The sequence below is a fragment of the Dendropsophus ebraccatus genome, chromosome 5, assembly GCF_027789765.1.
Source record: "Dendropsophus ebraccatus isolate aDenEbr1 chromosome 5, aDenEbr1.pat, whole genome shotgun sequence".
NCBI lineage: Eukaryota > Metazoa > Chordata > Amphibia > Anura > Hylidae > Dendropsophus > Dendropsophus ebraccatus.
This window is the reverse complement of record NC_091458.1, coordinates 137,473,272-137,495,420: the sequence shown is the minus strand read 5'-3', so window position 1 is coordinate 137,495,420 and position 22,149 is coordinate 137,473,272. Positions and strand designations below refer to the sequence as shown.

Below are 22,149 nucleotides of genomic sequence, written 5' to 3'. Positions count from 1 at the left end.
CTGGACATGTGGAAACCAGGGGGAGCTGGACATGTGGAAACCAGGGGGAGCTGGACATGTGGAAACAGGGGGAGCTGGACATGTGGAAAACAGTGGTTTTCTGATTTAACCCTATTTGGCCCAGTTCTCTCTGGCAGCTTCATAGAGGAGCTGGGGGCTGATCTGGAGATCCTGGGGGAATGGGGGCAGAGGTCCGACCCCTCCACCCCAGTCTCTTACAGGATAAGGGACAAGTATGTTTAAATCAGAAAGCTGTGATTCGGATCACAGAGAGCAGGGTGCAGCAGCCTGTAGTGGCTGCCCGAGTTAGCTAGTGATTGAGCCTGCGGTACCTCCCTGTGAGTGATGCACCTGTCTTAGGCAGAATGCAAATTATCTACCTCTATGGTATATGGGTCAGTCAGTGTATAGGGAAAATAATAGTCTTTGCATAATGGATTTAACTTTTTTTTACAGTTTTAACTACAGATCTCAGGTGAACCTGTTATACTGCCCATACATCCATGACATTGGGATAGTGAGCGACTCCGATGAGAAGACACCCCTTGTAAGTCACTGTTTCATTTTATGTGTCTATATATGTAAATGTAGAAGCCTCTAACACTGCTCTTAATTCACTATGAGTAATGGAGCAGAATATACCCTTTATTATTTAGAAAGCATTGTTGTCAAGCGAGGTTCCCTTTGGGTAACATAATCGGTTGGGGGCCCACTCAGACTTGCTCGCCCCCCCTAGGCTGAACCCCTAGCTACGCCCCTGACTCTTACCTTCGAGCAGTCGGGGCTCCTCTCACACAGCCGCACATCACAGAATACATACACCGAATCTGTAGATTGAAACCTAAATGAACCGACTCGGATTCTTGCTTCCAGGGAGACTCCATTTTGTTCCACTACGGTTGAGATATAACCGCCCGCCGCACATCTGCAAAGAAACTTCCTAGTTAGGTGTCTAACCTGCAGGATTATTGTAGACCTGTTCTTATAATGTCATATTATATATTCCCTGTTATAACCCCATAATATACAGTATATACCCTGATATAATACCATATTATATATACACTGATATACCACCATATTATATATACACTGATATAACGCCATATTATATTATAACGACAATGATTACAGATGCCTTATCAAGGACTTTTGGAGTCTTTCCCATTGGGCAGAAGACCATTCCACTTTATAATGTTTCTATTTATAGTGATATTTAGGTCTATTGTGCTATTTTAGTGAATAGTCACCTATGCTCCTATTATATTGCATGTAAGGTATATGCGTTGTACCCACTTTAAGTGAACCATCTATGGACGGCATCCATTTGAAAGGTACTGCACAGATAACAGACTGTAACCCATTGTACTTGATGTTCCTGTAAAGTCACTGTTGAATAATAATAATAATAATAATAGATTGTCTCCCCATTAGCTGATTTCTACTGCACCAATAAAACTTGTATGCCAGTGATCCACCGCTGTCCACAGCTCTCCTGGGTTACTCACCCAGTAAAGTGGTCTGTTATAGAACCATGTCTGGCAGCAGAATAAGTGTCATTGTCAGACATGGTTCTAGAACAGGCCACCTGAGGTAACCTGACTCACTGGGTTAACTGCACCCAGGAGAGCTGTGGAAAGGGTATACTGATACAAATTTATACAGAAGAAGAAAGTGACATCACAGGGGTGTGTGTGTGTGTGTGGGGGGGGCACTGCAGCCCATTGGGATAACTCCTTGCATCTGCTCTTTTGCTGTAATGTAATGTACTATGTGCGGCTGTCATTTTGAATGGACATGTGTATGAACTTTCACTAAAATTTAGGTTAGCTCCAAAATCAATTTTTTTTGCAAAGTTTGTAAAGAATCTCAGTTCGGAAAGTTCGGTTTGCTCATCTCTAATCAGGAGTCCTTTCAGATCTTCAGATCCACGGTATGAATTCCAGACATGGTCTTATACTTATGAATACAATTGGTGATAATATTTTGCATATATGAGTTTAAAGTTATGTATTTCTTCAGCAATATACTGTTTACCTGGTTTTCCTTGTGCTTATAATGTAATTTGCTCTACTTAATGGTCATTTGATTTTTTTTCTCTTTAAATGGGGAGACTTTTATGTTAGTACTAGATGTTGAGGCTATAAGCGCAAAGGCAACAAGTTAGTATTTTTTATCATTGTGTCTGTTCCTGAAGGTGAATAAAGAAGCCATTTATTTATATTAAAGCGGCTCTGTACCCACAATCTGCCCCCCCCCCAAACCAATTGAACCTTCGGATAGCTGCTTTTAATCCAAGATCTGTCCTGGGGTCCGTTCGGCAGGTGATGCAGTTATTGTCCTCAAAAAAAAACTTTTAAACTTGCAGACCCGTGCCCAACGGCCAGGGCTTTGAGTATCTGTGTCCTAACTTTGCACCACCCCTCTGTCCCTCCTCCACACCCTCTTCATCATTAGGAATGCCACTGGAACATTTTCTCCTGTCTGAGCATTGCACAGGTGCTTTAACAAACCAGCCCATGTTCAGTATTCACACAGCTGAGGAATAGGAGACAATCTGCCTGGAGCATTCCTAATGATGAGGAGGGTGGGGAGGAGGGACAAAGAGGTTGTGCCAGCCTAATGCACACACAATCTAAGCCTCAACCTTTGGGCACAGAGCTGCCAGTTTAAAAGTAGCTTTTTAGGACAATACCTGCATCACCTGCCTAATGGACCCCAGGACAGATCTTGGTATAAAAGCAGCTTTCTGAAGGTACAAGGGGGGGGGGGGGCAGATTGTGGGTACAGAATCGCTTTAAAGGGTTTTTCACCACTGCAAAATTTTTTTTTTTTAAATAGACCCTAGAGAGCATTAAACATAAGAATTCATACTCACCTGCCCGGATTCACGCGACTTAGTAATGACTTTAATGAGTATGAATTTTATTTATCTCTGGTGATGCCTATTAACGTGTCATGCAAGAATATATGATTGCACTTGGGAACTGTATTCATTTCTTTGCATTCCGTTCTCTTACTTACCCTCCGGTCACAAGTGGAACACTGGCTGCATCACTACGACTATTGGTCGGTGAAGCGACGCAGTTTACAACTCTCAGTGTAAGCAAATTTCCATCAGCAGCAGTGACAAATAACCCCAGGAAGATGTCTGTTCCCACAGTCACAGTATCAGATTGAGAAATTACATTTGTGAATTTATCATCTCTAAATGCAGCCATGGTAAGAGGGAATGATCCTGTCCCATTGATGCCTTGAAGAATGGTTGTCCTAAAAATTTAAAAACAAACAAAAAAAAAAAACAACTAAACAAGGAAATTACTGTATTTATCATTGTTAATTTATCATTTTAATTTTATTATAACATTATAAAGTCACAAGCCCTGAAGTGCGGATGTTGATTTTGGAATTAATTTACCTTTCCCCTAATTTATGTGACTTACATAGAAAAAGAGAATACCAGCCTCAGGATAAAAATAAGGTGAAAGCCGGGGAAAGACGGGGAAGGCTGGGCAACACTGGAGAAAGACTGGAAATGCCAGGAAAGGCTGGGGAAAGATGGGGAATGCTGGGAAAGGCTCAGAGACGGGGAATGCCGGTGAAGGCTGGGCAACACTGGGGAAAGACTGGAAATGCCAGGAAAGGCTGGGGAAAGCTGGGAAAGGCTGCGAGACAGGGAAGGCTCCAAGACGGGAAATGCCGGGAAGGCTCCGAGACGGGGAATGCTGGGGAAGGCTGGGGAATGCCGGGGAAGGTTGCGGAGAGACGGGGAAGGCTGGGGAATGCCGGGGAAGGCTGTGGAGAGACGGGGAATGGCGGGAAGGCTGAAGAATGCCTGGGAAGGCTGCAGAGAAACGGGGAGTGCCTGGAAAGGCTGAGTAATGCCGGGGAAGCCTGCGGAGAAACTGGTAATGCTGGGGAAGGCTGCAGAGAGTCAGGAAAACCGGGGAAGGCTGGGGAATGGGGGGATAGGTTGGGCAATGCCGGGTTCATGACCCGGCTGAAACATCACAAGGGGGTGGGATTAAGGCTGGGTTCACATTTCTGTGCATCTGTTTTAATCCGTTTTTCCATTGACTTTCATAAAAAAAAACAAAAAGCGGATCAAAACACATCCTTTTTTTAATGTACAAAAAAAAAGGTCAGCTACGTTTTTGTGTACTGTAAAAAAAATGGAGCAAGGCTCGTGACATAGCTGGAGGGGAGCTAAGAAGACAGTTGGCTTTGGACACGGCGCTGCGTGGGCGTCAGGACAGGTAAGTAGGCAGGGCCAAGAGGAGGCTAAGAGGGGGTTAAAGGAGGCTAAGACGGGCCTAAGACAGGGCTAAGAGAGGGTTAAGAAGAGGCTAAAAGGGGATTAAGAGGAGGGTGAAGGGGGGCTAAGAGGAGGCTAAGAGGAACCCTCCAGGACAACACAAGAGACTGCCACAATCACACAGAAAACTAATATTTCAATATCTTACTGCTATGGGCTGAGGCATGCTGCTTAGTTGCTGTATTTACCAGATTTTGAGACTTTCAAAGGATCACATGTTTTATAATATGTCCTAATATTTAAAGCCATATAATTAAGGGGGTTATATAGACTGTTATTTGGACTGTTAATATATCGGCTGTTATATAGACTTGTACTTAACTGTTATATTTTTGCCCATGATATTATTGGAATCTAATCCCACATTTCAAATATTTTTCTATGTATCTTATTTGGATGACTTAGTGATACAATAATGTATTCTCTTCTATATGTCATTACTAGTAATTAGAGATGAGGTTCTAGTCGATCCGAACCCGAACAATCGGTATTTGATTAGCGGGGGCTGCTTAACTTGGATAAAGCTCTAAGTTTGTCTCGAAAACATGGATACAGCCAATGACTATATCCATGATTTCCACATAGCCTTAGGGCTTTATCCGACTTCAGCAGCCACCGCTAATCAAATGCCGAAAGTTCGGGTTCGGAACGACTCGAGCATGCTCCAGGTTTGCTCATCTCTACTAGTAATATACTTACCCTACAATTGGGTGTAGAGAAGAATTCAGGCTTATCTGCATAGAGAGGTTCATGCTGCAAGTGAAAGTGAAGTTGAGCTGATTAACAGTGATGAGCGGAGATTTCAGAATATCGATGTGGACGGTGTTACTGATGTAGAGCTTTTCTGTATCGTTCTGAAGGAATAAAATCCAGTGAAATATGTCATATAGAACATAAAGTAACAGCTCATATATATATATATATATAATTATAAAAGTAATGGCACAAACTTATTATAATAAAATACAAATGTTATTAATAATGTAAGGTAAATGGTAGCCATTTCCCATAACAATAAATAGACGTGTTACTATATTACATTCCTTACTAGTTCCTATTGTACTATAGTGCGTATCTACATTTACTATTCCGGCTCCTCGTCTATATGTAGATTGATCTGGTGCTTTTGCATTCTAGGATTTGGAGTGTTCACATACGTCGCTGATCATTGATAATGGAAGAATAGACTATTCTCCTGCATTATAGGACCTGAGCTAAACTGTACAGATATCAGTGACTACAAGTCTGTCAGTGATCCACAGAGATGACCGGACTAGCGGTAAATGCAGCGCTAACACCGTAATAGCGGACATGTATTCCATAACGACTCATCTTTTAAATAGCTTATGGGGGGATTATGCACTTTTCTAGTCTATTGTGAGTTAAGATACACCTTTTCTCCATTATTCCATCGTAGCTCTGTCTGAACACTTATCCCGCTCCCTGTCGCTCTACCTTGGGTATTGGGGAAAAGCTGGATCAAATCCTGGCATACAGGGAGAAGACTCCCAGGGTTGGATCCAGCTTTTCCTGGCATCCTGGGAGGAGTGGCATTGAGCGGAGCTGCGCTGAAAGGCCGGTGGCTTGATGAGCAGAGCTCTGATCAAACATAGCACTTCACTTTGTTTACATGAGCAATTCGCTCATCTCCAATCACTACCCCATCACCATTACCGCATGACCACATCACCACCACATGACCACATCACCACCACATGACCACATCACCAGCATATGACCATATCATCACCACTGCATCCATGCTTGCTATGTTCTGCACTAAGGCTACGTTCACACAGAGCAAAAGGGGCAGATTACGCGAGGAAATATTTCCGCCTGAAATCAACTGACGCTGAATCCGCGCTGAATCCGCATGCATTCAGTGCCGAAATTCAGCGAGTATTCGGTGAGTAAACTAGACTATACCAGAACATATACTAGAATCCCCCCCCCCTTTTATCCCCATTTCCGCGCTGATTCAGCCCGTAATTTCCGCCTGTATTCCGCGCTGAAACAGAAAATCAGAGCCCCATTGATTTGTATAGGCTTCCGCTAGCGGAAGAATAAACATGTTCATTAGTTCAGTGCGGAAATTCCACCGTCTGAACTGCAGAGCAGAATTTCCATTCAACACAATGGAAATTAGCTCTGCACCTATATCAACGGCTGAAATTTCAGCGCTGATTCAGCGCAGAAATTCAGCTGCTTTTGCTCTGTGTGAACGAGCCCTAACAGGGCCCCAACTGTCAGACTAAACTAACTGCTGGCCAGCAGACTATATTAGAGAGTCATAGAGGTAGATAGTTAGGTGGAGTGTGCTATTTGGTCTTTTACCAGAGACTGTGTAGGGTGGGAGTTTGGGGTTTACATTAAAGGGGTTGTCCGGCGATAAAAAATTATTCACAGAATAACACACATTACAAAGTTATACAACTTTGTAATGTATGTTATGTCTGTGAATGGCCCCCTTCCCCGTGTCCCACCACCCCCACCCGTGTACCCGGAAGTGTGGTGCGCGGCCACGTCATCAGCTGCTCAGCCGCGATTGGCTGAGCACAGTTATGCTCAGCCAATCGCGGCTGAGCTTCTGATGACGCTGCAGAGGGCGGCCGGCACTCGAGAAGATCCGCTGGCCTCCCGAAGAAGACGTCACTGCTGAGGATCGGAGACCGTGGACGACACGAGATGCGGTGAGTATAATGCACCACACTTCCGGGTCTAGCGTGGGTGAGGGGAAACACGGGGAAGGGGGCCATTCTCAGACATAACATACATTACAAAGTTGTATAACTTTGTAATGTGTGTTATTCTGTGAATAATTTTTTATCGCCGGACAACCATTTTAATGCATATTGTACTTTTACTACAGTTTCGCCATTAGGGGTCTCCCTTATGCTGAGTTGTAATCTGTCCATTACCTGTTTATTATATTATCCAGACAATATCTCTCTATGGTCACCCATTCCCTTAATAAAACTGTTCTCTGGAATGAGTGTGTACTTGTGTGCTGCCTATTTGGTGTAGTACTCGGCAAGTGATGGTGGTTGTCAGTGCTAGTTAGCACACAGGGGTGATGTTGGTACCTTTTTTTAGTATGGTGGGTTTGTATCCCCAAAATGGTCTGTGAACTGCTGAGTTGTAATGGGTCTCTTGGGCTCTTGTCACGGTAGTTCTGAGTGGCAATCGACCCACCCGGGCTATCTGTACCGCCACCCACAGAAAGGGGAAAATTAACCGAAGGTGTATAGGCGCTGGTGTGGAGGAAAGGATGACTGAGTCCCAGTGATGAAAAAATAGAACAATTTTACTGTACAGTCTCTTAATAACAGTGGCGTAGCGACCGCGGTTGCAGCGGTCGCTGCCGTGACCGGGCCGCCACCACACTGCCCCCCTCCCACTCCCTCTTGTGACGCTAGCAGTGTTTTGCTTGCGGTCACAAGAGGGAGGCTGGGACTGGCCCCCGGATGACGCGCAGCTCCCCGACTCTGTCCTGTCCCAGCCCCGGCAGCACACGCACAAGTGAACTCTGTGTGCGCCGGGGAAGTACTTCCGGCACAGGCGCGTCACTAACACACGCCTCCTGTGTCGGAAGTAACAGCCCTGGCGCACACAGAGCTCCGTGGTGCGTGCGCTGCCGGGGCTGGGACAGGACAGAGCTGGGGAGCCGCGCGTCATCCGGGGGCCAGTTCTAACCTGCAGGAGAGAAGAGCCACGACGGAGGAGCGAGTTGTCAGGTGAGTTGTTGTTGTTTTTTTATTTTTTTTTTGTCTGCACAGACTAGGAGGCATCTATAAGGAGGATAACTAGGGGGCATGTATAAGGGGGATAACCAGGGAGCATCTATAAGGGGGATAACTGGGAGGGGCATCTATAAGGGGGATAACCAGGGGGCATTTATAAGGAGGATAACCAGGGGACATCTATAGGGGGATAACTAGGGGGCATCTATAAGGGGGATAACTAGGGGACATGTATAAGGGGGATAACTAGGGGGCATGTATAAGGGGGATAACCAGGGGACATCTATAAGAGGGATAACTAGGGGGCACCTATAAGGGGGATAATTAGGGGGCATCTATAAGGGGGATAGCTAGGGGGCATCTATAAGGGGGATAACCAGGGGACATCTATAAGGGGGATAACTAGGGGGCATCTATAAGGGGGATAACTAGGGGGGCATCTATAAGGAGGATAACCAGGAGGAAATCTATAAGGGGGATAACTAGGGGGCATCTATAAAGGGGATAACATAGGGGGCATCTATAAGGGGGATAACATAGGGGGAGCATCTATAAGGGGGAATAACATACGGGGATCATTTATAAGGGGGATAACATAGGGGGCATCTATAAGGGGGATAACATAGGGGGAGCATCTATTAGGGGGAGCATCTATAAGGGGGATAACATAGGGGGGCCATCTATAAGGGGGATAACATAGGGGGAGCATCTATAAGGGAGATAACATAGGGGGGGATCACACAGCGCCAGCCTACCCACCTAATGAGGGCACAAAGGAGACAAGACAGATGTGCAGTTTGTAGAGAGATGGGAATGGTGCCAGAGTAAGGAGCCTAATATGTCTGTCTGGCAGATTCTGTGGATTTGTGGCTCAGAGAAGTTCTCATAACAGCCCGGGGCAGATGAAGAAGAAGATGAAAAGGGAAGAACTCCGATCAGAGAAGACGCCCCCTGTGAGTCACGGGATATAACTGCACTGTAATGTATATGGAGTACAGAACCTGTGTAGAGCTGAGGCTACCTCTATATAACTGGATGAGGTGATATTGGTCTTTGTACAGTGGATGTTATTCAGTAGCAGCGGTGGTGTTATTCAGTAGCAGCGGTTGTATTAGTCAGTATGTGGTGATGTTAGTCAGTAGCAGCGGTGGTATTAGTCAGTAGCAGCTGTGGTGTTAGTTAGTATATGGTGGTATAAGTCAGTAGCAGTGGTGGTATTTGTTACTTGTAATCTGGTACTTTGTTTTATTGGATTTAGTCTACTGGATTTGGTCAGTACCAATATGGTGGTCATAGTGTGGCGGTAATATTTACCCCTTGTATAATATTAGTGATAATATTGGTCTCAGTATACAGGATTTGGTTAGTAACAGTATGGCGGTAATATGTATGGTGATTATATTTCCTATATACTGGTATTATTGGTAATATCAATCTTGAGATATATATATACCAATAGCATCGCTTGGTCGAGGAAGGGGGAACCCAAATTGACCTCTTGCACCAGGGCCCAAGAGACATTAGCTACGCCCCTGCTTAATAATACAAAAAACTTTTGCAGAAATAGATAGATGTTCGTACTGACTTTGGTGCTTACACTCAGTTGTGCTGGGGAAATGCCTGAAAATGTAGAGTAGAGGTAGTGTGGTGCCCCACCACGGGTGTTGTTAGTCTGTACACCCTTTGCAAAAGCCTGTACTCAAAGTAAAGGGGTAATGAAGTTATGCCTAGGTTTTGCCACTAGATGTCGTTAGTATATATGTATCTGTACTTGTAAGTAGTGCTGTGTTGATTGTAGCATCACCATAATAGGTTACAGGCAGTCATGCAATGTGCCTCCCACTGTGTCTATGATCGTTTTGCGCTTACACTCTTCCCCTAGCTTCGTAGTACCTCAATGCCACAATAAACACAGCACTTAAATGGTGAGTGACCGCCTCTTCGTTACTTCTTACTACTTAGTGGATTGTCTTATCGGGCCTAGAGTGTTTTACCACTGACAGCACACCCTGCAACACCCTACAAGTGCCGGACCAGAAATCCACCCGCACTCCAAGTGAAGAGGCAGGGCCTAGCTGACTTGTTTGCTTCTTACTCCATATATCTGTACTTGTATATTACACAGATCTAGTGAGCAAGGGGTTATTGTTTATTTGTGATCTGTGCACAAATGAGAGCTCTTTCTTTTCTCCACCTATCTCTATCCTCTTCTTTTTCTACACTTTCTTCTCCACCACTCACAGGAGTTATTACATACCCTGTAGGAAGTTGTCACATGGGGAGAGGAAGTGCACACCCATGCTAAGTCAGTCTTATTTAAGTCTCAGTAGAGAGAGGAAGCAAGACAAGACGGTCCCTGCTGTAGTCCAGTTGGGCCCTGGCTCTGCCAGGTCACCCACCATGTCCAGTGTAGTCTAGTCTGGAGTGTAGTAGTGGACGGACACACATGGGAGATGCGAAGACTCTTTCCTTAAAAGCTACTCTGGACAAGTCAGAGATCACCCCAACCCACGCCGTTGAACATCTGTAGAGGTGCAGGACAGTATCCTAAAGCTAGAGGAACTGATCCAGATAGAGTAAAGTTGCTAGAAGCCTACGTACTCTCTCAGCACATGTGTAACCAGGTAATTTTGGCTACCTTGCTCAACTCAGGTAACAAGGACTGGGGCTTGTGTCACCTTGTTAGGATGGGTCACATTTCTAAACTGGGTTGGGACTCTTGAGACAAATTCCTCTCCACTACTTTGAACCCTCATGATCTACTCTTCTCAGCTATTCTTAACTTACTCTACTTCTCAGCACACAACCAAGTCAGCACTATTAGTCTACCTCTGAAGTTCTCAGCACAGATTTTGTCCAGTCAAGTCAAAAGTCTATTATCAGCTGGTGTATTAAGTGTTCCTTCAGTAAAGAAAAGTTTATTTATGATAACGGGACTATTATGATAACGGGTTATTGCTCAAGCTAGCCTTATCCAAAGATGAATAACGTGGCACTCACCGAATTTGCAAAAACACTTAGGGGGAGATTTATCAAAGGGTGTAAAATTTAGACTGGTGCAAACTGCCCACAGCAATCAATCACAGCTCCACTTTCCTTTCACCAGAGCTGGAAGCTGAGCTGTGATTGGTTGCTGTGGGCAGTTTGCACCAGTCTAAATTTTACACCCTTTGATAAATCTCCCCCTTTGGTGATGGAATAAAGAACTAAGGGGGAGATTTATCAAACATGATATAATGTGAAACTTGCTCAGTTGCCCCTAGAGTCTGTGAGGAATGAGAAGTGGAATCTGATTGGTTGCTAGGGGCAATTGAGCCAGTTTCACTTTTCACCATGTTTGATAAATCTCCCCCTAAGTGTTTTTGCAAATTCGGTAACTGCCACTTTATTCATTCATAAGGATCTTATGTTGGAACTGTATATGGTAGAGCACCACCAATAGCACTGTTTCCGGAAAAGAGTGTGTGGGTTAAGTGCCGAGACCTCTACATGAATTAGTTTTAGCTCAAGCACCTACACCTGTTACACTGTCCTTGGGTCATCTCCCCTTTCTGTGGGTGGCGGTACCGACAGTCCGGGTGGGTCATAACTCCGGACCACCGTGATAAGCGCCCAAGGGACCCCCCCCCCACAGCCCATCAGGTCACTGACCACAGGGGAAAGGGTATAGCCAGCCATTCTAAACTTAAAGCAGGTGTGCCTCCATACCTGTGTGCCCAAACGGTACTGGCGTCACGACAACCTGCCATCCGGCTGAGCTATACTCTGACCAACAACCACAGTAGTGGCAACATGCAGTACCATCTGGCAAGTGATAAGTCGACCACTCGCCACAGTTATAGTGCTTGAAAGTTTAGAGTAGAGTGGAGTAGCACAGAGGAGAAGAGTTTGTCAAGGGAGTCCTGACCCAATGTAGTACTGTGCTCTGCCGGAACTTTAGAGAGATACTTTAGAGTGAGAAGTTTACTGGTGCCCGTGTTTAGACTATGGTCTGACCACCTTCTGCCATACAGTGTCAAGGTACTCGTCCTAATAGGGTGATACAGTCCCAGCTTTGGTTACCTGGGTGAAGCTAAGTGTCTGAGGTTTCCCTGTTTACTTGCACTGCGAGGGAGAATACGTAGACCTTCTGGTAGCTTTGTTCTATCCAGGCTAGTTCCTCTGTGTATTTAGATACTGCCCGGCACTTTGTAGACTGGTTCACGGTGTGGGCTAGGGTTATCCCTGACTTTTCTCCCTTTGTAGTGTCTACCACTGCATCATAGATATAGTAGGAATACTGAAGAAACTGAGTGTCTCTGGTTGTTTCTGCATACACATGTCTTAACCATCTCACTAAACACACTATCTGGATAACTAACTTCCTCCCACATGGGGCCAACTAGCTACTCCCCCAAGGGCTGTGTGTGTGTGTGTGTGTGTGTGTGAAGAGCAGGGTTAGACAGAGAAATAAAGAACATCTCCTATAGGTCAGCACTGAACTCATGGTACAACAGCAACAGTAACCCTTTGTTAGCTTCAGATGTGCATAAGATAACAAGACTTAAAAGTAACACTGACACCTAGTGGTGAAACTAGAGAATACTACCTTCATCATCACTAAACCTGAAGAGAGAACTTAACGACAGGTGCCTAGGGCACTTAAAGGACAAGTGCCATAAAAAACTTTTTCCCAGTAATTGAAGCACATTACAAAGTTATATAACTCTGTAATATGCTTCAATCACCTATCTGCCTCCCTTCTCTGTCTTTTCCCCCCTCCACCCCCCACCAGGAAGTGTTCTAACTCACACAGACCTAATTACTGTCGTCACTGTCACCAGGCAGCTCCTTCTTGTGAGGATGAGTCATCAGCAGGAGGGCTGCTGGGGGGAAGGAAAAGGAGCTGAGAGAAGAGCTTGGTGACGGTGGCGACAGTAATTAGGTCTGTGTGAGTTTCTTACACTTCCTGGTGGGGGGTGGAGGGGGGAAAAGACAGGGAAGGGAGGCAGATAGGTGATTGAAGCATATTACAGAGTTATATAACTTTGTAATGTGCTTCAATTACTGGGAAAAAGTTTTTCATGGCACTTGTCCTTTAACTGTGGGACACCACACTTAAACTGGGCAGGGGTTTCCCAAGTAAAAACCTGCTGCGTATACAAAAAGCTACAATCAAGATTTGGGTGGAGGCACTGTGCTATAGTGAGGTGAAAACTATGTTACTACACACCCTGCCTACGGAGGTCCACCCAAATGGGTGTTACATCATCAATAATGGAAATTTATAAATCAGATAAGTAGCAAAAAAAGCAAAATAACTTACTGTTATATTATTCCCACACGGGGCATAAAAGGTTCTTATTTGAAGATGTGTGGTCATTATCCCATTGACCATGTCGGCATAGTTAGCAGCGCATTTGTCTGGGTTCCCAGCAACCTGCATAGTGGTATCATCATACTTAAGATACGTCAGCAAACATGTTGGAATGGATATTGTTACGGCATCAAGGTCACATTGCACTAATGGATTCAGGTCTTTAATTGCTGGAAAGATGAGAATAAGAAACCATTATTACACAGTGCATTCTCTACAGTCCATAGACTAAATATACAGCAACATCTAAGGTAGATGTTCACAGTATCATGTGGGGAGGTATCCTTTCATTCTCCAGTCTCTATGTCTCTATGTCCAGTAGAGAATATGTCAGAAAGCCACCAAGAGAAAATGGGTGATAAAGTAAGCAAGGAAGCTTAAAGGGATTGTCCGGCCCGTCATTGTTTCAATAGCTGTCATGTTCGCAGGGGATCAATGAGCCCTAACTGATCCCAGTCCACTGTCCATACCTACACTGCTAGAATGCTGGACTATCAAGTAGGGAAGGATGGTCAGAGGTCCAAGTCGGTAACTAGTGGAAATGTAAATGCCACATATCACAATCCAAAAGAATAACCAGGAAAACATGCTGAAGGTCAGAACCAGGAGGAAAAAGCAGTACAAAATCAGAATCCCAAGAATAAATGTAACAGTAGTCAGGAGCAAAGGGGGCAGAATCTGGAAACTAAAGCCAGGGTCAGAAAAACAAACCAAGAGGTCAGAACACACTGTAGCAACTAAAAAAAAAGGTTGGTGGGGTAGGAAAGCCTAAACGTTTACTGGCAAATGATTTTAAGATTTTAGGTATTATTAAGCAAAAGAGTTTCCTTCTGTACTCAAGAAGCTGTTTTACAGCCCCCCCCCCCCCCCAGTGGACAAACAGGAATATTGGGGCTAGGGGATAAAATTGTTTGACCACTTCATGGGTAGTCGGAGTTAGTGACATTGGGTTATCTAATGTCAGGGGGGCTGTAGCCTCAAGAAAAAAGGAGGTTGTCCGGTAACCCTGTCACAGTTACTAAAGGGATTGGAAGAAGCTATAGGAGCGATGTGATATAGGCAATGTGTATAGGAGCGATGTGATGTAGGCAATGTGTATAGGAGCGATGTGATATAGGCAATGTGTATAGGAGCGATGTGATGTAGGCAATGTGTATAGGAGCGATGTGATGTAGGCAATGTGTATAGGAGTGATGTGATATAGGCAATGTGTATAGGAGCGATGTGATGTAGGCAATGTGTATAGGAGCGATGTGATGTAGGCAATGTGTATAGGAGTGATGTGATGTAGGCAATGTGTATAGGAGCGATGTGATGTAGGCAATGTGTATAGGAGCGATGTGATGTAGGCAATGTGTATAGGAGCGATGTGATGTAGGCAATGTGTATAGGAGCGATGTGATGTAGGCAATGTGTATAGGAGCGATGTGATGTAGGCAATGTGTATAGGAGCGATGTGATGTAGGCAATGTGTATAGGAGCGATGTGATGTAGGCAATGTGTATAGGAGTGATGTGATATAGGCAATGTGTATAGGAGCGATGTGATGTAGGCAATGTGTATAAAAGCGATGTGATGTAGGCAACGTGTATAGGAGTGATGTGATATAGGCAATGTGTATAGGAGCGATGTGATGTAGGCAATGGGGGACATTTATTAAGTCCGGCGTTTTTTACGCCGGACTTAAAAATGTCCCCGCATCTCTGGCGGTACGGGGATTTATGTAGAGGCGGACTGCCTCTACATAAATCCCGTGCGCTCTGGTGCGCACCTCCGAAAACCTACGCCAGCTGAGGACTGGAGTAGGTTTTCGGCGTATCTTTTGGCGGAACGCATGGTGAATCGCGCGGACTCTGAGTCCGCGCCCTCCGTTCCGCCCCCTTCACACCCCCTCCCCGCCCCCTGGTGTACTCGGCGGAAAGTGCCGATTTGCGCCGAAAATCATCCGTAAGCCGGATGATACATGTCCCCCAATGTGTATAGGAGCGTTGTGATATAGGCAATGTGTATAGGAGCGATGTGATATAGGCAATAGTGTATAGGAGCGATGTGATATAGGCAATGTGTATAGGAGCGATGTGATGTAGGCAATGTGTATAGGAGCGATGTGATGTAGGCAATGTATATAGGAGCGATGTGATGTAGGCAATGTATATAGGAGCGATGTGATGTAGGCAATGTGTATAGGAGCGATGTGATATAGGCAATGTGTATAGGAGCGATGTGATATAGGCAATGTGTATAGGAGCCATGTGGTATAGGGAATGTGTATAAGAGTGATGTGATGTAGGCAATGTGTATAGGAGCGATGTGATGTACAGTAGGCAATGTGTATAGGGGCGATCTGATATAAACAATGTGTATATAGGCAATAGTTTAAAGGAGTGATGTGATGTGGGCAATGTGTATAAGAGCGATGTGATATAGACAATGGGGGGGATTTATAAAACATACGCCCAAGGCGTACGCCAGGGGGAAGGTGCAGATTCGCCCCTTTTCACTGGCGTACGCCTCCCGTACACCCTGCTCGCCCAGTGGGTGGGCTGGGGGAGCTTGGGGGGCGTGACGAGACGGGGAGGAGGCTTGCCCCCCTCCCGTACCTCAGGTTCTGGAGCCCGGCCGGATTCACTAACAGGCATGTGCAATGTGATATAAGCGATAGTGTATAGGACACACCTATGCAACACCCACGGCACGCCCACTTAGTGGGTTTTTTGAACAAAAATGTTGGGTTGACAGGTCGGGTTTTGGGGAAAATTGTGTCGTACACCTTAAGTAAATATGTTTGAACACCAAACCCCGACAATTTTCTGCCAGCAACATGTTTAGATATGTTACTATCCTTATTGGGAAAGGATAAGAAATGGGGCTGAACTGGAAGAACTAGAGCTCTCTCAAAGCTGAAGGGCAGAAGGTTATGCTTAAGGTTAAGGTTTTTGTTTAGGAAAGAGACAATTGGTATAATTTCACATCTAATTACAAGTGAGAGAGATGGGGACAATGGAAATGATGGGGATAATAACTGGAAAATCATCTAAATGTATTGTGGAGAGAATGTTTGCCGATCTAGTAGCAGATGGTAAGTGAGATGGTACGGATATCTAATTACCCTGTGGTACCAATTATGTGGGATGAAGACGTGAGTGTTGTCTAGATGTGGGGGGCGCCAAATGTAAAGCTGACACTTTTTGTTGGTTTGTGTCTGTATATTGGTGTAGCAGCACTGTATGTGCCTGTTGGTATCTGTATGTAGCAGAGCTTGGTGTGTTTTGATGTAGCAGAGCTTGGTGTGTATGATGTAGCAGAGCTGGGTGTGTATTGTGCATGCAGCAAAGCTGTGTATGTGCGGGTATAATGTTTTGTCATGGAGAGTATTAAAGTATTCCCCCCCCCCTCCTGTTTTATGTTGTCCAAATCAGGGGTCAAGTCAAGTGCGTCTTATAAAGTGAAAAATACAGTAATGACTTTATATTCCTTTACTTTAGATATGACTTCAGTTCTTTTCTATGCGTCACCTATAGACCTGCCCGCTGTCCTGATATATTTGCATTCTTAATAACATAATAAGGCTGGAGCATCTCTCATTGAGCCACTTCTATATTAGTCCAATGGTAGAGCTGATATTAGTCCAATGGTAGAGCTGATATTAGTCCAATGGTAGAGCTGACTGATGTGGCCATTACTACTCACCTTGCCTGTCCCTAGACGCTCTGACACCGTACACTGAGTACTGACAGATTCCAATAGGAATACCAGCATAGTGACTGCATGGGGTATACAGACATTTACTACAACAGACATGTACTATATATACGCAGCATAGGAAATGGGCATATATATTACCTTACACTGAAGAATACATTTTGTACTCACTTTTGCCTTTGTAATAAGTATTATTACATGAACATCTTCCAATATCACATATTTCATCATTGGAACATGCTGGATTACATAACAGTGTATCTGAAAGATAAAATGAGAAAAACACAAGACATAAAATAATAGAAAGGTGACAATGTAATGAATTGTGATGAGGAACAAGAAAGGAGCGTTCTCTCACCTGTGCAGCATTGAGCGGATGCGTTGTAATAATAACTGGTGGGGCAGCAGCTATTGTCTCCGCTCGTACACTCTCCGGTCGTAGGGACACATGATATTAATGGATTTGCGCAGAAGCATTGATCTGTAGGACAACCTCCGCCACAGGTATTGCAAGCTGCAATGTCACCAGCTGTAGAGACAAGAATATACTATGTGGCATCATACCTCATGTTTGGTATACAGCTCTATAGATGAAGAGTGCAATCTATCATCATTGTAACTAGTAACTGTGCCTTTTATATAGCGTGAAACCCCCCTTTCAGACCACTTCTTTGAGGAGACCACCCCCTTTTAGACCTTTTTTTTTTTTTGTGAACAATTTTATAATCATTATTTCCTATGGACACTGCCTCTCTTTGAGAAGACCACCCCCCCTTTCAGACCGTTTTTTTTTTTTTTGCGACCAATTTTTTAACCATTATTTCCTATGGACACTGCCTCTCTTTGAGAAGACCACCCCCCCTTTCAGACCGTTTTTTTTTTTTTTGCGACCAATTTTTTAACCATTATTTCCTATGGACACTGCATCTCTTTGAGAAGACCACCCCCTGATCTGACCAAAGACCACATTTTTGTGCAGATTTGGTAGTTTAAGACCCCCATAAAAATACCAGAAGCAGGACTTACGTGTTAAAATTGCTCCCCGACAGCGCTGACCGGACCATGATGAAGAAGGAGGGAGCGTGCGAGGGATGAGAAATGGAGGAAGGAGGAGGAATGACTGAGCTGGGAGGAGGAAGAAAGAGCACCATAGCCTCCAGGAACAGCACCCACAGCTCTAGCAGCCACCGGGACCCCTCAGACTGGCCCCCTTTATTTACAGGGTAATTAGAAGCTGTACCTGTGTCATCTGTGCTTGGTCCTGGCTATCAGCGACAGCCAGCGCCCGCCACAACTGTCAGCGATAGCTGGGGCCCGCCACAACTGTCAGCGACAGCTGGGGCCCGCCACAACTGTCAGCACTTTGCTGACAGTTAACTCTATAAATGTACGACTGCAGCATCTATAAAGCTGCGGGGAAAGAATTCTCCCTCTGTTCACCAACGGGGCTCTGTGATATGATTGCAGAGGCCAGAGGGTGAGAGGGGAGGGCTGGCAGAGTTCACTGCCGCAATTTTTTACCCCCCTTCCATGCCCCTTGCGGCTGATACCAGTGATGTAATTAAATAGTGTGTATCAGTGGCGTAGCTACCATAGAGGCAGGGAAGGAAGTTGCTATGGGGCCCTTGGGGGGACGGGGCCCGATGCACAGGGAAGATAAAAACCTCCTGTGTCCTTTTGCTTTACGCCTTATGTATAACCAGTGTTCTCATACATGCTGCAACACAAAAAAGGGTTAATAAGCTAAAGACAATTAGCAATAATCTGCCTCATTGCTCTGATAACCCCTGACCTCTGCAGAAGCTCAGAGAACAGAGGTCAGAGGTTATCAGTGCAGAAGTAGTGGAGGAGAGAGCTAATTGTCTTTAGCTTATTAACCCTTTTTTGTGTTGCTGCATGTAAGACACACTGCAGTACATGAGGGGTTAAGCAAAAGGTAGTCTGCTCCGGCACCTAGTATATAACCCTGAGGCTCCTAATAGGCTGTTATAGTTAAATGCAGTGGATAGACAAAACAAGCCTTCTCCTCTCTCTCTATATATACATTGTATAGTGTGTAGAGGAGGGGGGCCCCATACAGTTTTTTGCTATTGGGCCCCATGAATCCTAGCTACGCCCCTGGTGTGTATACAGCTGATACCAGTGATGTAATAGAATAGTCTGAATACAGCTGATACCAGTGATGTAATAGAATAGTCTGAATACAGCTGATACCAGTGATGTGATAGAATAGTGTGTATACAGCTGTTACCAGTGATGTAATAGAATGGTGTGTATACAGCTGATACCAGTGATGTAATAGAATGGTGTGTATACAGCTGTTACCAGTGATGTAATAGAATGGTGTATAGAGCTCCTGATACCAGTGATGTAATAGAATGGTGTATAGAGCTCCTGATACCAGTAATGTAATAGTATATGGTAATAGTATAATGTAATAGTATAATGGTATATACAGCTAGTACTGTACTTATGTTATACTGTATTCAGTTCCAAGAATAGTTTTAGGGCTGGCCACTACTTGCCATATGTAAGGATGTATGGAAAAAGTTCAAAATCCAGTCCTGTTTGCTGTATGAATATCGTCTCATTAGACACATAATAAAAGACATGACTGTGCGCTCTTTCATCATTATTTATGTGTAAATGTCTGCTGTACATGTTACTGCTTCAATTAGACACTTAATTCTGAATTTTCTAGACATTGTTTTTTGAGAAGACCACCCCCATAAAAGACCGTTTTTTTTTGTGCAAAATTGGGTGGTCGGCTCATAGAGATTTCACTGTATTTGTATTAGATTCAGAATATAACGTATGTAATATAATGTATGTATCATAGTAATATATACCCCATAATACACAGTACTTCACATGTATCCCATAGTTATATATACCCCATAATACACAGTACTACATATGTATCCCATAATTATATATACCCCATAATACACAGTACTACATATGTATCCCCTAGTTATATATACCCCATAATACACAGTACTACACATGTATCCCATAGTTATATATACCCCATAATACTAAGTATGTATCCTATAGTTACTGTATATATACCCCACAATACATAATACTACGGATCTATCCCATAGTTATAAATACCCCATTATACACAGTCCATTGAATTTAATAGTGAAAACAGGAAAAGGTCGGTGAAAAAAGAAAAACTGTGTGTAAATAACTAAAAAATAACGTCCACTGTTTGCGAAAGACGTCCGAAAATAATTGTCATGGTCATTATTTTGTCTGCACAGACAACGTCCGTTATTTAATACACTGTGTACATTGGACGTCCATCATTCTATTGACTTCCATGCATTGCATGGAAGTCAGATAAATCGTGGCAAACGTCTTTTCTAATAGTAAAAGAGGACGCCTTTTCTGTTTTTTTAATGTAGTGTGAACATAGCTTAATACTATGTAATAACACAACACAACCTAATACAGTGGTACTTTGGTTTAAGAGTAACTTGGTTTAAGAGCGTTTTGGTTTAAGAGCTCGTAGTTTTTCAAAATTGTGACTTGGTTTAAGAGCATTGCTTTGGTGTAAGAGCTCCCTGTACTGGGTGGGAGCGCGAGTGGGGGAGGGGCATGGCCTGCATAGTGGGGTCTACAGCACTGTACTCTGACCCAGGAAGACTCCCTCATCTTCCAAATCATAGCAGATCCACTTCAGGCTGGGGCTTGCATCAGGGGACAGGACAGTGGAGGTAATCTCTCCATAGCTGTAACCCCTCTCTCCCCGGACAGAGAGCGCTGCATGTATGTGCCACATATGTCCTGCTCATTCCTTCATACTCCCTGCAGTCTCTGTCCGCCCTTGTGTTTCCCATTGTCTCCATTACTGTACAGTAACTTATAATATCACATATTCTGCTGTTTCTGAATGTTTGTTTCATCTGTTTTACATATTATTAACAATAATAAATCATTATTTTTGGGGTGTGGAACCAATTGTCTGCATATCAGTGATTTCTTATGGGAAAATTTGCTTTGGTTTAAGAGTGGATTTGGATTACAAGCACGGTCCCAGAACGAATTATGCTCGTAATCCAAGGCACCACTGTACTATGTAATACTAGGTAATGCTATATAATATTATGTAATACTATGAAACACTATCTAATACTATGTAATGCTATATAATACTATGTAATACTATCCAACATATTCTAATACTATGTAATTCTATGTAATGCTATATAATACTATGTAATACTATGAAACACTATGTAATACTATCCAACACAATCTAATACTATGTAATACTTAATCTAATATTTATCCAACACTATCCAATAATATAAAATACAAGCTAATACTATGTTATTCTATCCAATACTATCTAATACTATCTAATAATATGTACAGCTATCCAATACTATGTAAAACTATGTAATACTCTCTAATACCATGTAATACCCAGAGTATGACTTGAGTAACAACTGCACAAGCAATTACTAGTGAATTGCATCCAGTCTGCTTTCCAATGGAGGGGTAACATTTTTATTAGGAAAAATCAATAGAATTCAGAATGCACAGAATGTGATATAAAAGTATACTCACCATAACATGCGGCTTCTGCAAAAGAAAAAGAAAAAAGTCAGAATTCATGTTAACTAGAACAAGAGTCAGCAAACCAGTCCGGACCATGAATGTTCTACTATAAAACTAACGATAAATGGACGCTCAGCGTCTGTCATCAAGTGACCACAAAAAAGCAAGCAGCAAAGATCTGAGGAAGAAATCATATAGATGGCGAGTATAGACAATCATATAGATGGAGAGTACAGACACAATCATATAGATGGAGAGTATAGACACAATCATATAGGTGGAAAGTACAGACACAATTACATAGATAGAAAATATAGACACAATCATATAGATGGAGAGTATAGACACAATCATATATATGGAGAGTATAGACACAATCATATAGATGGAGAGTACAGGCACAACCATATAGATGGAGAGTACAGGCACATTCAGATAGATGGAAAGTATAGACACAATCATAT

The 22,149-nt window shown here is 43.7% G+C and overlaps 1 protein-coding gene across 1 annotated transcript in view; it reads right to left on the bottom strand.

Moving 5' to 3' along the window:
• The window catches only part of LOC138793846 (pancreatic secretory granule membrane major glycoprotein GP2-like), a 28,777-nt gene that overhangs the window by 5,651 nt on the left and 977 nt on the right, over positions 1-22,149 (bottom strand). The window contains exons 2-8 of the mRNA XM_069972557.1: positions 21,695-21,709; positions 17,472-17,642; positions 17,285-17,374; positions 13,361-13,581; positions 5,015-5,169; positions 3,025-3,270; positions 769-925 (exon numbers count right to left, since the gene is read on the bottom strand). Coding sequence (XP_069828658.1) covers positions 769-925; positions 3,025-3,270; positions 5,015-5,169; positions 13,361-13,480 — 678 coding nt within the window. The 5' untranslated portion in view covers positions 13,481-13,581; positions 17,285-17,374; positions 17,472-17,642; positions 21,695-21,709. The remainder of the gene's footprint in view (positions 1-768; positions 926-3,024; positions 3,271-5,014; positions 5,170-13,360; positions 13,582-17,284; positions 17,375-17,471; positions 17,643-21,694; positions 21,710-22,149) is intronic.